This window comes from Thunnus thynnus, chromosome 7, assembly GCF_963924715.1.
Source record: "Thunnus thynnus chromosome 7, fThuThy2.1, whole genome shotgun sequence".
NCBI lineage: Eukaryota > Metazoa > Chordata > Actinopteri > Scombriformes > Scombridae > Thunnus > Thunnus thynnus.
Window position 1 is genome coordinate 1,383,519 of NC_089523.1, and position 14,728 is coordinate 1,398,246.

General features: G+C 39.2%; 1 protein-coding gene across 1 annotated transcript in view; it reads right to left on the reverse strand.

The window, feature by feature from the left end:
• Positions 1–14,728, reverse strand: part of nlk2 (nemo-like kinase, type 2) — a 30,087-nt gene that overhangs the window by 6,482 nt on the left and 8,877 nt on the right. The window contains exons 2-10 of the mRNA XM_067593768.1: positions 12,364–12,493; positions 11,116–11,171; positions 7,870–7,976; positions 7,537–7,622; positions 6,211–6,420; positions 5,807–5,908; positions 4,977–5,063; positions 2,932–3,130; positions 1,632–1,725 (exon numbers count right to left, since the gene is read on the reverse strand). Of these exons, the coding sequence (XP_067449869.1) occupies positions 1,632–1,725; positions 2,932–3,130; positions 4,977–5,063; positions 5,807–5,908; positions 6,211–6,420; positions 7,537–7,622; positions 7,870–7,976; positions 11,116–11,171; positions 12,364–12,493 (1,071 nt within the window). The remainder of the gene's footprint in view (positions 1–1,631; positions 1,726–2,931; positions 3,131–4,976; positions 5,064–5,806; positions 5,909–6,210; positions 6,421–7,536; positions 7,623–7,869; positions 7,977–11,115; positions 11,172–12,363; positions 12,494–14,728) is intronic.

The following is a 14,728-nucleotide window of genomic DNA, read 5'->3' on the forward strand; positions in this document are numbered from 1 at the left end:
AAACTATATGCCTATATATCTAAAAAAGAAAAGAGGCCTATATCTGACAATACCTAGAGTTGGTTGTTTATGCTCGTTTGCTAATTTCTCTTTCATCTGCCTAAACATCTCAAGGAACATCATTTCAATTAGGCTACACAAACTCCCAGTGCTTCCACTAGTGCTGCATTTAGGCTTTATGGTTTACATTGTTTACACATCCACAATCATACTTTTGACTCAAACAACCAATAGGGAGTGAGAGTCAATTTGAAATTATTTCCAAAAGACGTTCAGGTCTGACATTACAATAAATGGTTATGATGAATATAATAATACAAGAGATGGCTACCGCTGAATATGAACATATCTGCTGGAACAGTGGAGGTGGTCTGTTATTGTGTAACTTACAGACTACACTGAGTGTTTCCCCGTGTGTAGCGCTATAGAATCACAATCAGCTGCTTAGTCCATCACATTCTTATCAAAGCATGGAGTGCTACACCTTGTTTTCCTCAATAGAATGAGGTCTTTCCAGTCAAATGAATCTTACAAGTAAGCAGAAATATCTTAAAGCATGACAGCTGAAATAATAAATACCTGAGTGAACAAACGTGCTCCATTGAACTTGCATTTTGTCTGCCTGCCTTGCCCACAGAATGTATATATACATAATGACCCTAGATGTATTGGTGCAGGTTTGTTATTTGGGATGTACTTTGTTGCTTTTATTTTCACTGTGCACTGCTGTTTGGACTCTCTCACTTCCTCTAGTTGTTGGATCACATGTGTGCAGGTGTTATTAGAAACATTACAATATCTATCCTTAATGTTTTTATACAGATCAAAATGTAATCCCTCCCCTCCTAAAAATTGAGACATTTTAAGACTTTGAATTACCAAACAATATTTGAAGACACTATAAGACTTTTTAAGGATCGGTGTGGACCTGAAATAAATGTGTAGCGGCTACAGAGATGTTGAAAAGATTTTTGACAATATACTCAAAATATGCAAATATGTCACCTAAAATGAGACTACACACACAGGCCTGCATTGAGATTGTGATCTTATTTTTAGGGGTGACTGCGGCTCAGGAGGTAGAGCTGGTCGTCCACTGATCAGAAGATCGGCTGTTCCGTTCCCGGCTCCTCCGGTCGGCATGTCGAAGTGTCTTTGGGCAAGATACTGAACCCTAAATTGCTCCCAAAGGCTGTGGCAAGGCTGTGTGAGTGTGTGAGCATTAGATTAGATCATGATGAGCACGTTGCCACCTTGCATGACAGCCTCTGCTATCAGTGTATGAATGTGTGTGTGTGTTTATGTTGGCATGTAGTGTGAAGCGCTTTGAGTCGTGAGAAGACTAGAAAGACACTATATAAATGCAGTCAAGTCCATTTTGATGAAGCATGCAGTCCTAACTCAGATACAGATAACAGTGATATCAGTTGAATGTATATAAGAGTGGTGTTTATGCTAGCTCAGCACAAAGACAAGAATCAAGGCAACTGCTATCCAAGCTCCATCAAAAGCACAAATATACACTTTCCTCCAACTCCCCTGCTGTCAGTTAGTATCTTTTTATATGCAACAGATGTAGAAACTGGAATTCTAAGGCTGCACAGACTACAATGCATTAAAAAGCCTCCTACCTGATAAAGCTTTTGAAAGCAGCTGATTGAGGGTTAATGCAGAGTGGCACTCGACTACCCTTTTGCTGTTCCAAAATGAACTGATGGATTATCTCTGTGGGAGGAAAGACAGACAGATCAGCAGAGAAAGATTAGTAAACAAGGTTTTTTCCTGATTTCTTACTTATTCTAAAGCAAACTCAAAACTTTTTAATGTATTTCTCACATTTATGTGAAGCTAGAATCTTTATTACTGCTTTTCTGACTGATATAGCCAAAATGAATGCTGTGTCAAAATACCTTCAAGGCCAATCGCAAATCTTATCAAATGATAAGGAAGCAGTCATCAAATCTGTGGTGAGTCTGACTTGAGTCTCCACAGCTACAGTAATACCTACTTCCATAGTCAGCCCTGCAGTGGGGTCAGCGGCTCCTTCTGTCCACTGACCTCCAGCTAATCAGTGTAATGAGCTTTAAAAGGTACCCTGTGGAGTTTTTGACCACTAGCAGTGCTGTGGAGCAATGTTTTACAAATTGGTCCCTGTTTCATTTGTATCAATATTCAAAAGCATGGGTGTCATGAATTAAGAACTGTACTGTAACATTAAGAACATCTGAGATAAAGCAGAACTACACTAAAATCTCGGTGTGCTCCACCTTTAACACACCAGCATCTGCTACTGTCCTATATTCTGCATCAGTGTGTGTCAATACTGTACAGAAGCAAAGGTTTTATCATATTCTCTCCGCAGATTGGACCATCCTCACTGCTGTACCTTGACTACTGCTTCAGTCTGTATAAACATCTTCTCAACAAAACATCTGTGTTTTGTCTGATGCACTGAATGTTTGCCTGAAAGTTAGCTTCCTCCACTTCCATTTCACTTTACTCTGATTTGGTGCACTTTTAACACTTTGAATGTATTCTTTCAAGTGTTTTTATTTTCATCACCAAGGCCTTCATTTTCAGAGTCAGCTTTGTTATTGTTTGTGCCATATTCGCCTGGATTTTTGGTTTGAAGATTCTCCCTGGCCTCTGTAGGTGTTAGTATCACTACTCTTTTCTGCTCTGTTTTCTCTATTTGAAATGAACAGTGGTAAAGAGTGATATTGCATTTGGTAGAGACTACTGAAATAACTGATGAACACTCTAAAGACACTCAAGTTATTTTGCTTGATAAATAGGTGAAAATCAGACTTCTAACAATAAGCCCAAAGTTTGTTATTACTGAAACAATCACGACTTTTAATAGGACTGACAACTATTCTTTCTTAATCTCTTTATCAATAGCAATACCAAGCACACCTCAGATAAACTCACCTTTGACCTGTCTCACAGAGCTCAGGTTCTTCTCAAAGCCATCATCAAACTTGGGATTAGTGACGGGCTCAAAGTCACTGGTGTAAACACGGCCGGAGGATGTGGTGTAGCAGCATTTGCACATGCATGTGTGGTAGCGGAGTCGACCCTCGTCCAGGTAAGGGTGAGCCAGGGCATCCTTTGCTGAAATCCGCTTTGACTGGGTACCAGACAGACAAGTTATACGTCATTAACAACAGCCGTCATCTCAGCCTCAGAATACATGTCAAAAGGAATAAAATAGATATTTTTTCAGCCACTAATAATTGAGTTGGACAGAGGGTCAGACCCTTATCTTCAACACCCTCCTCAATGTTATTCAGATTTGTTGGGGTCCTCTCCCCAACATTTACATATAAACTGACAACTCCTTTAAGCAGTAATAGCTTTAAGAGGCAAGGCAGTTTCACTTTAGTCACTTGTATGCACATTAGAAGTGAAAATGGAAATTGTTTAAGGCCAAAATCGTACAGTTTTGAATATTTCAGTGAAGCTTTTTGAATAAACAGCTGCTAATCAATAACTGGGTATTATTGCCCTGAATGAGTGAACTGCACACATGTATTTGTAAGCTCTGTGGATACTGAGGAGCTTCAGCACTGTAATGTTTTCACATTCCAAATTATAAAATAAATATCAATTATCAACTAGAAATATCAATTAGTTGACATGTCACGTTTCATTTAAAGGTGCAGTGTGTAGAATTTAGTAGCATCTATTGGAACATTATTTTGGATTATGTTTTTGTTATCTTAGAATGAGCCCTTTCTATCTACATAGGGAGTGGGTCCTCTTCCACAGAGCCCATTATGTTGCACCACAATGTTTCTACAGTAGCCCAGAATGGACAAATTCTAGAGAGCTCTAGAGAGGACCTTTCAAGTTTTTCATGGGTTTCGTGGCCCCCATAGGTTCTTCTACACACTTGGAAGGGAAGGGTGAGGGGAGGGCTATTCAGCTAGTTGCAACCTGACTACTAGATGCCACTAAATCCTACACACTGTTCCTTTAACTTGGCAATTACATTATAGTCTAACTTAAAATGTGGGCCACATTTAACCAGACTGTTGTGCTTTCTGCCATGAAGCAGAAAGTTTTAAAAGATAACAATAACGACTAATAACAAATCCATGTGTACTATTAACTGTATTGTACATATTGAATTATTTTTATTATTCTAGGATGTCTAACAACATCAGGCAAAGGCACTGCTGATGAAAACTAGACTTTTGGCTAACGGGCCTGATACACAGACAGGACGTATGTCAAACATATGTCAAACTGCACCTTTACCATGGTACACACAAAAGCCATATTCTCAATGTACTTATGTCTGACTGATTGATTTTTCTGATAAATATCACAGATGAATACTGTATTAAAATATATACAACAAAACTGATGACTGATGCTGCAAGGTATTTTGGTATCACAGGCTCTATCAGTTGAGAGTGTCACCCTACATACCTCTGTACAAAGATTCTGCCTGATTAGAGTTTCCCAGGTTCTTTGAAAAGCTTTAGCGCCAGGTTTGATGAAGTATTTGGTAATCTGTACGTACACAATGTGTGTTTTTAAAAAGGTAAAGTTTGAGGTTTTTTTGCTTTAAGACTTTGAGACATGAGAGTGACAGGACAAGGTTAGCCAAAGGCTAGCTAACTTACTTTACCCACAGAGCTCCTTGGATGCCTTAAATGTACATTTAAAAATCATGAACATTTGCTTTAGAGTAGATTGTTTTGGTCAGTATTGACTAACATTCTGGTAAAACTTGTGGTCATATTTCTTAAATGTGAATATTTTGAATTGAACTACATCTGTGTATACTATGTCTAAGCCAGTCTTCTATGCTTTTATTTGTTGCTTGCTTCAAATGCTATGATGGAAGCCAAAGTAAACCATCAATGGCAGACTGCATACTATACTGTAACTATACTTCAGTGACTCACTAACCAGGTTTAATTAATGAAGCAAACATAATACAATACTATACATAATAGACTCACCGGATCAAACACCAGCATCCTGCAGAGGAGGTGGACAGCTTCATGGGTTGCTTGGCTAGACAGTGTGTACAGAACAGGAAGGGATGGCTGCAGACAAAACACACAACACAACATCAACTATCTTCCCCTGTCTCTTTCAGCTCCTGATACACTTTATATACAGTATATACATGGCTCCTCAACATGTCCCATTCAAAGATCCATCAGCTTATCCTCCACAGTGTGATCCTCACTGTCTGTACTGTAGTACCATCTACTGGCTGCTGTATATCAGTGGATCCAAATCCATTTCTGGATGAATGAATCCAACAAAAACAATAAAAAAAAAAAAAATAATAATAATAATAATAATAATAATAAATTTGGCTTTATCAAAAATATTTTATCAATATATTTCTTTCTAAAATAATGTAACCATTAAAATTGACGAAAACGATACTGAAGAAGAAAACCACACATTAATTTATGAAATGCATCAGACTACTGATTTGTTCACACCAACATGAACATCTTGGTAAGTCACATTTGATCCTAAACTGGATATGTGTTCCAGGCTGTCATTAACACAAGTAAACACCCAAATAATCCTATCCTCAGTGCTGTGTCCAAACCATTTGAAGGCTTGAGAGAGCTTAAGTCCCATCTGACTTCCAGGCCAGCCTGTGATTCACTGTTCAACAATGTATTTTGGGGTATTCCTTCACTGATCTTTCTGAAACAAACTAATGTTGCGTTATTGTGTTATCTTTGTTAAGATGACAAGAAGTTCAAATGCTGTTCTGGAAACAGAAAAGTGTCACCTCAGCTCTGTGCAAAAACAAACTGGTTACCTGTTTGTGAGGTCCTCTGAGAATGTGCGCACGAGCACCTTCACATGCCGTCCTCATCGCCTCCATAGAGGGAGTCCCCAACAGGTCAGTGATTAAATCCAGCTACAATCCAACAAGGCAAACAAACACACACCCACACACACACCACAGACTTAGTAGTAAGGTTTGTTCCAGCATGTCAGGTGTCAGATCATGTTTGTATTTAAGAACAGAGGCACTGACACATCTCTGGCAGTGATGTGACTGTGACTAACACATTTCTCATAACTGTAGGTGAGGTACATGGAGTATAAACTTTATCTTCACAAAATTTAACTATGAATATTAAGCATCTCGGGCACACACTTTTGTCTTCAGGATAAATAAACTTCTATCTTGTCTCGTCTTCAGAGAGCATCATTTACCTGCTGGATGGGACTCTGGGCTTGGAAGAGGATGCGTCGGCCCAGCAGCTCAGCGAAGATGCAGCCCACAGACCAGATATCGATGGAGTTGGAGTAGTGGCGGCTGCCCATCAGGATCTCTGGGGCTCGGTAGTACTGTGTCACCACTTCCTGAGTCATGTGCCGTGACTCGTCGGTCTCCTCCACCCGTGCCAGACCAAAATCACAGATCTGGAAGACAGTCATTCAGTGGTTGCTGCAACTGTTCTGATTATGTTCACATTTTTCACATGTTTCATTTTGTGAGAACTAGAAGGCGTTGCTGCTGAGGTAGAACGCTCGTCTCCACTGCTCAATGGTAACTGTGAGAAGTGTTCATGCAGTACAGTACAAAAACACCAACAGTGAAGGAGCATACTGCAAAATGTTAAGATGGAATTGTGTATTGTAGGTATATATATTTTTGGAGCTACAGTGTTTCTCTAGAGGAAGATTTAGATGTTTGACCACCTACATTAATCCTGTATTCATTCCTACTGATGATAGCCTGTAAACATCAACATCTGCCAACTGAAATTAAAGTTTACACATTACATCCACAGCCCTTATTATGTTACATTAACCTGCCTGTTGTCTTAGTTTGTCTCAGCTGTTTTGATACTGCTTCTTATTTCATTTCAAGTGGGATTGTGGATGAATTTAGTCCATAAATCTGTTATTATGTTGCTTCCAAGAACCAATAATGTTAGCTATCATTACAGGCAGAGACATAACATTACTGAAATGCAAAAAGCTGCGTTTTAGGGAGATCAAGCAGCTAAATTCACTTCTGAAGAAGACAGTTTTGTGTGAGGGGGGATACCGTTTAATCAATAATGAGCACATAATGTGTGGTTCCACAGATGCAAGCAGGTTGTCGAATAAGACTTTGCATTAACAGTAATTCAACATTATTGTTTAGTTTTTACTTGTGATGAAACCTGTCAAACATTTTGTCATTTTTTCTTTTCAATTGATACTTTTTAGATAACTTTAGGCTGTGTGGTGCTGTTGCATTGGATTGTGTTCATGGTGGATTCAGCAAAAAAGCACCTCAAAATAAAATGCAATGAAGTGCACACACTAAAAAACGACAGCCAAATAACATTACCACCAAATCTTCAGGGACACAGTCTCAACAAGAAACTAACATTAAAAGTCTTACAAATGTAAGATGTATTGCAGTGCTATTACACTGATGGCATCATTTACATGGGTTACTGTTACTGTAAACTGGCTGGATGTTGGATTTGAACTTTCTTTCTGACATGTTCAGTTGACTTGAGCCACAGAGGTTGTTCCACCCACCTTGAGCACACAGTTGCTGTTTACCAGGAGGTTGCCAGGTTTGATGTCTCGGTGTAGAATGCCAGCAGAATGAAGGTACTTGAGTCCTGGTGGTGGTGATGGTTGAGGGCGGGGGAAGACACGACAGGACAGAATATTACAACAGATGCCAGATATTACAATCCTGCTCTAACCATAACTAACACGGTGCTTACTAGCTCCCATGCTACAAACAGTCACATGCAAAGAAGGTCAAACTTATGTCTGCTAACATACACACAATTAAAGCCACTTGATTTTTTAAAAATGTTAATGTACAACAAGATGACGATGTGTGAATAAAAGAGATGCTACCTCGTAGAATCTGATAGAGAAAAACTTTGGCGTGGTCTGAGCTCAGAGGCTGTGGTGAAACGATGATCTTATGGAGGTCACTTTGCATCAGTTCCGTCACCACATAGCTGACCGATGGGAAGTTAAGGCAAAAAATAAAAGCATATCCAAGAGCTCAAAGAACAAATCTCTCTGAGAAGAAAGTGTTGAAATCAAGACATGACATTTATGACCTGACACTCTGGAGCAGTCTCAATTGACTTGACTTCCCTTATCTCATTATGTTTTTCACTGTTAGCCCACCTGAAATGGGTTCTACTGTAGCTGGAACACTAGACATGTTTATTAGCAATTTCTCACAGGAACAAAAAGCAGCATGGGACCGAGCTTTGATCGTGGCAGTGTGTACACGCCTCCAGTCAGAACATGAAATTCACACTTTTTTTTCACCTTTGGCTACAATTGATGAATACCACCATGTGATGTATGTATAGTTTTTAGCTGTTTGCTATCCTCACCATAGGTGGACTGACTGTGTCAAAGTGAATTCCAGGTGAGAGAAATACCACCACTGCTGTTTTTTCACCCCACAATGCTCTAAGAACATTACTCTAGATTCATAGCATACAGCTCTTGAAATCATTTATTTAAAGTCCCCCTCCACTCAAAAATGTATTTTTCTTCTTGTTCCTTCACTTGGATGTTGTGCTCTTCACTGTGCAGAATGATGTATGTGCAGAATTTGTTTTCACATTCAGCTACTGAAAGTGGAATGTTTGCTCACTGAAAATCTCATTAGTATACCTTCAAGCATGGTTTGTGACATCACAACTAATTTGGAGCTAATCATGGTCCAGTGTGCAACTTCCACAAGTGTGATGTGGAAACTTGAAGCCTCCAGTACACATACACTGAGAATGGACTTTACAGTGACGCAAGAAAAAAGGTTTCTCCATTGTTTTCTTACTTTAGGTTCTTAGTTGAGATTCTTGCTAAGTTTTTCACATATATCATACATCAGCATCAAAAACTGTTCAACACCAGTTTAATTATCACAATTATTTCTGAAAATGATTGACTGACAATATCAAGTACAGATTAATCTCAAATTTGAATCAAACTAGTAATTTCTACATAGAAAACTAGCCGTTTACCTGGAAATTGTTCTCCAGATGACATCTTTAAAAAAAAACAAACCCTGGAGGTCCTCAATAACAAGCAACACACTTCTTACTTTACAACACACACTTTTTTGAACAGATAGCTTTGATTATGAGAACAATTTATCAGTTATTTAAACTGCAAATGGTTCAGTCCTAGCTCCTGCTCTTTGAAGTCCCTGAATCTGAAGACTGTCAAAGTTATGGTACTGATCGTGTGAAAGCTGCAGGGACTGACACAGCTTGTTGTGTTCTGTTCTGATTCAGGGCCAGAGGTGGCTGGCAGCTGTACAATGTATTCATTAGAGTAATCGAAAAGGCTGTAAAAATCTAAACTTTGCTTCAACTGAAAGATTCTTATTGTTCGTAAATCAACAAGCGCAAACCAACGCTAAATTCAATGAAGCAAGTTTTGAAGTCATGCCTGTAGATGATTTATTTGGGATGTGAGTCTGTTCAAGGGCTCATCTATTACATTCAGCGGATACACTAAAGCTTTCACCTGCACATACTGCACATGAATTAGTCAAGATCCTTGCACAACTGAAAATCCTTCCACAGTAGGACACAAGGGTGCTTCACTCACTGTATGAATAATGAAGCAAGACCAATAAAACTAATTGGAAGACAATATTTCAAAGGGCCCTAATGACCAGAGAGTCCCGAGTCAGCAGAATGCCTCAGCTGTAAAGGGAAAACAACCTTGCAAATGCTGCCTAAAAGGAGGTAAGAAATGTGTCCTTATCATCCTTACTGACTAGCAAAGCTCTAACAAAGACTAATGTTTTCAAGTCTGGATACCCAGTAAAACTGCCAATATCAATACCTAATGAATATTTAGGACTGATGAACAATGTGGCTATTAAATATCAGGAGCATTATGTGTCATGCACTACCACTGGATCTCATCAATCACATGCTCTGAACCAGAAGCCAGTTTCATATGACCGCTCATGTGTTCTGTGGAATTAATTACATCCCTCTTGCTGAAGACAAACTACACTAGTAATTTCACCCAAATTACAAAAACATGTTTTCTCACTCATCTAGTTTTGGTTTGATTTATGCAGTTTTATAGAAATTTATTTCTGACATTTCTACCTTACCAATATAATGAAAGTGAATGAAAATTAGTCTGTGATGCTCATGGCATTGAAAATGACATCATCTGTGGATCTGGGGATCAACTGTGTTCCATTACACAACTGACTGTATCTAGTTTTGGATATGTGTTAATGAATGAAGTTTTTAGGAGGTTTTTAACTTTTTTATGGACTTATAAGAAAGTCACTTTCTTTTCTGTGTTTAGTTCTGTGTGTGCCTGTCAGCTGTCAGTTGTGTGTGTGTGTGTGTGTGTGTGTGTGTGTGTGTGTGTGTGTGTGTGTGTGAGGGAGAGGTTGGATCAGCCTCAAAAGCTCAAACCCAAGGGAGGATCTCATCAGCCAGAGCAGGTAAGAAGGATTTTGCACAAATCACTTTCAGTTGGCAGGTTGTGGGATAGACTGTCGTCTTTTTATAGTCCTGCATCAACATTACCAAGACATGTTCAAATGAATACAGCAGGAGGGACAATGAAACTAAACCTTTTTTATAGCGGTTAACTGGGCCCTGTGTCTAGCTGGAGGTAGGGAGTAAAATCTACTCCTTTACATCACTCATGTGTTACATTTCATAGGAGAATTAAAGTTGCAGTGTGTGTAGGATTTAGCGGTGTCTAGTTGTGAGGTTGCAGATTGCAACCAATTGAATAGCCCTCCCCTCTACTTCCAAGTGTGTAGTGGAACCTACGGTGGCCGCAAAACCCGCGAAAAACCCCAAAAGTCCCTCTCTAGAGCCAGTGTTTGGTTTGTCCATTCTGTGCTGCTGCAGAAACATGGCAGTGAAACATGGCGGGCTTCGTGGAAGAGGACGTGCTCCCTATGTAGATATAAAGGGCTCATTGTATGGTAACAAAAACGCAATGATTCTTATTTTCATGTTTTATTAATTAAAACATTCTTAAGAATATTATATTCCATTTCTGCCACTACATTCTACATACTGCACCTTTAAGTAAGACACAAGAACATTCAGTTCAGATTTGGCCAACCATAACTGAGAAGGATACATTTCTTCAAAGTAGTCGATGTGTGGAGGTTGTAGTATGTCCAAAGCAGAGAGCACCTGAGGAGAGAGTTAAAGCCAGGTTGATAGAAGCCTCACCAGGTATTAACATGTGATCTGTATCTGGATATGTTGTCTGAATGACGACATCCGATCATGGTGGCCTTGCTGTTAAACCTATTATGCATGCCATGGACACTATTTTATCCCGTTGTGGGATTTTTTGAAGCACTATGTAGAATATTAATTTCCCATTCTGAATTCAGGCACTTAAAGTCCCCCTCCACTCAAAAATGTGTTTTGGTTCTTGTTCCTTCAACTGGATGTTTGAATTGAGTTTGACAGTAGAAGGCTGTTTTCACCTTCATCTGCTGTAGGAGGAAAGTTTCTCTTTGCTCACTGAAAATCTTGGTTCAAGGGGTGTACCTACAAGCATGATTTGTGACATCACATCTAGTTTGGAGCCAATAGTGGTCTAGTATGCATCTTACACAAGTGTGATGTGGAAACTTGAAGCCTCCAGTGCACATACACTGAGAACGAATGTTACAGTGAAGTAGGAAATATGTTGTGTCCAGCAGGAAAACTGTATATTTGCATATTCAGAGATTCTGGAATTTTTAATGAGGGAGAATAGTAGATGACAGTTTAAGGATTTTGAAGAGATAATTCACTTGTGGAAAAAAAACATATTAGACACAAATTATTATAAAATAGAGTACTTTATATACATCTTAAAATAACTCCGGAGCAGATCTTTAAATAAAAGGATGGAGGGTAGATGTAGTGCATCAGGTAGCAAACAGGAAGTGATTCTGACACTCTCCAGGGACAGCTATGACATGCAAGGAGAGGATCATGTGACAAAAGCAGACAGCTGAAGGCATCTATTTCTTTACAGTACTCTTGCTAACTAGGCTAACGTTACTCAAAGAAGATATTCATAGTTTGCTAGCACTAGTGACAGGCAGCTTGAGATAGAGATAGGTGACCTTTCAACTTGTTGGGTTGATCTTTCCTCTGTAAGAATGTAGTCAAACTGTACAGATGTCATTTACAGCTGGCTGAGACCCAGACCACGTACAGATCTAGTCTGACTGATCCGATCACATTCTGATCACAATACAGTCTACATGCAATTACACCAGCAATAAACATATGTTTTTCCTTATTCATGTGAGATAGCCAGGTACAGACTGCACATAATACTAGGTGGACATGATGACACATATTAGTGTAACTGTGCACTTACATTTTCATGTTTGAAGAAACAGAGCATCTTCAGCTCCCGAAATACCCTCTTACAGGAAACAAGGTTTTGGAAGACATTGGGCATCTTTTTGAGGGCAACTCGCTTTCCATCTCTGGGGTCTGTCACTGACCTGGAGGAAGAGGACAAACACAACATTCTGAAAATTCAACACCTAAATATGGTAATACAGTACAGGGACTTTGATCATCATCACACCTATAAACTGATGTTCAGGTATGGATATTCACAGTCCCAGAGGATAAATCCTAACATTTCTGTTTGGCCAGAAATGAGAGTGTGACAATGTGATTGGCTGAGGGACCAGGAAAGAAAGAGTTCACCATTCTACTTCACCCTGTTTGTTGCTGGAGCACCTTCTGACTGATTAGTCGAAGAATCTTTAAGTGTAGGAAGGCAGAGATCAAAGCCTCGTGAGGCTACCCAGCAGGTGTAAGAGCATTCCAACCCTACACACTACAGCAACCTTCAGTAACCCTTCTCAAATAGGATCAGTCGAGACAAACAGATGGCAGTGGACTAAAATCCCAGGCTTCACAAAGACTGTGCTTCAAACACCACTCATAAGCTCACATTCTCAGACTAGAGGAACTTTAACTGAGTAGACAACAGCCATGGTGCCATGCAATGAAATGCTGCTTTCAAATTACTGGAAATTCGCTGTAAAAGTACATTTTCACCTTAACTGTACAGAAAACCAACTCCTAGGGTCAGGTCTTCCCTGTTTGATGGCTATATCTCATGTTAGTATGTTAGTAAGAGGCCTGCATTTCAATCTGATTTCATTTGCTGTTAATGCAAACTCAACAGGTTCCTCCATGTGTACATGCTGTCTTGATAAATTCAGTATAATATTCATTTCCACAGCATGTGGAGACATGTCAGCACTCACCACCACAGAAATGCTGCTTTCATTCACTATGTTTCTGATCTTCCACTTTGCTGGGGTTTTTTTTAAAGGACTGTCAGTGAAACGCAACATTTCCTGCACACGTTTCATATTAAAAGCATTGAAGTGGCTCAAAGGGTATAATCCATCCTGTTCCTGAAAGGCTTTTAGTGTGAAATATCTGCAGGAAATTTAGCTTGGTTTCACTAATGGTGCTTAACAATAAAAAAAAAAAAAAACATAAAAGTAGAAGAGATTGGAAGTAATGACAAATGATTTAAAATGGAAACTCAGAGCAGCAGAGTAGTGTGTATCACCTGACTCTTTCCTTGTATTGATGCAATTAATGCTGTAGAAATGGACAAAATGCTTAATTTATCATGTGAGCCGATAGTACATTATTTGAATACTGGCTTTTATTTGAGAATTCACAGTAATCACCTAACACAAAACTAATAACTTTTACTTAGAGTGGAGTTCATCTTCTCAGATACCAGAGAGGACACACACATGTAAGAGAGTGTCTATACGCATTTTCAGATGTAGTAAGAGTTATTAGTATCATTTTCTTAAACTTAAAGGACTTAAAGTGTGTAAGATTTAGGGGGATCTATTGGCAGAAATGAAATATAATATTCATAAGTATGTTTAAATTAATGTATAATCACCTGAAAATAAGAATTGTCATGTTTTCGTTCCCTTAGAATGAGCCCTTTATGTCTACATAGGGAGTGGGTCCTCTTCCACGGAGGCCGCCATGTTGCACTGCCATGTTTCTACAGTTTTTCGTGGCCACCAAAGGTTCTCCTATACACTTGGAAGGAGAGGGGGAGGGGTATTCAGTTTGTAGCAATCTTCAATCTCACCACTAGATGCCACTAAATCCTACACACTGGTCCTTTAAGACCCCAAAGTCATTCATTAAGTGAGCCTCACATTCCAAACTGTTCACACATGCCCAATTTGTATCCATTCTACACCGGAGATTCCATTTAGATCCTTTATCAGCTTTTGTTGGCTAGAAAGGCAACATTTGTACAATTGTGAAGGAAAATAAATCTTAAAACAATCTGCAGCTGCAAACAGGATGTGAGATCTGAGCAGCAAAGGATATAAATCTTTGGTCAAATATTTCTCAGACACAATCAAGGCTTGATGACATGACATGTAAGTAGATGTAAAATCATAAAGATCACCAGTAACAAACACTAAGAACATGAACTGACCTAATGTTAACCTAATCCAATCCTGGCCCCTCAGAGCCACTGCATCTGAAGTTTATGGGGAATAACAGGAAGACAAACACTATACACACCCAGCCTCCAACTGAGCTCTTCAAATGAGAACTAGTGTCACAGTCTACCACAGCAACAGGTGAACCTCCACTGAGCCAGACGCAAATAATCACAGGAAAGTTCCAGTTTCTGTTTTCCATGTGCGGTACAGCTAATATTACAT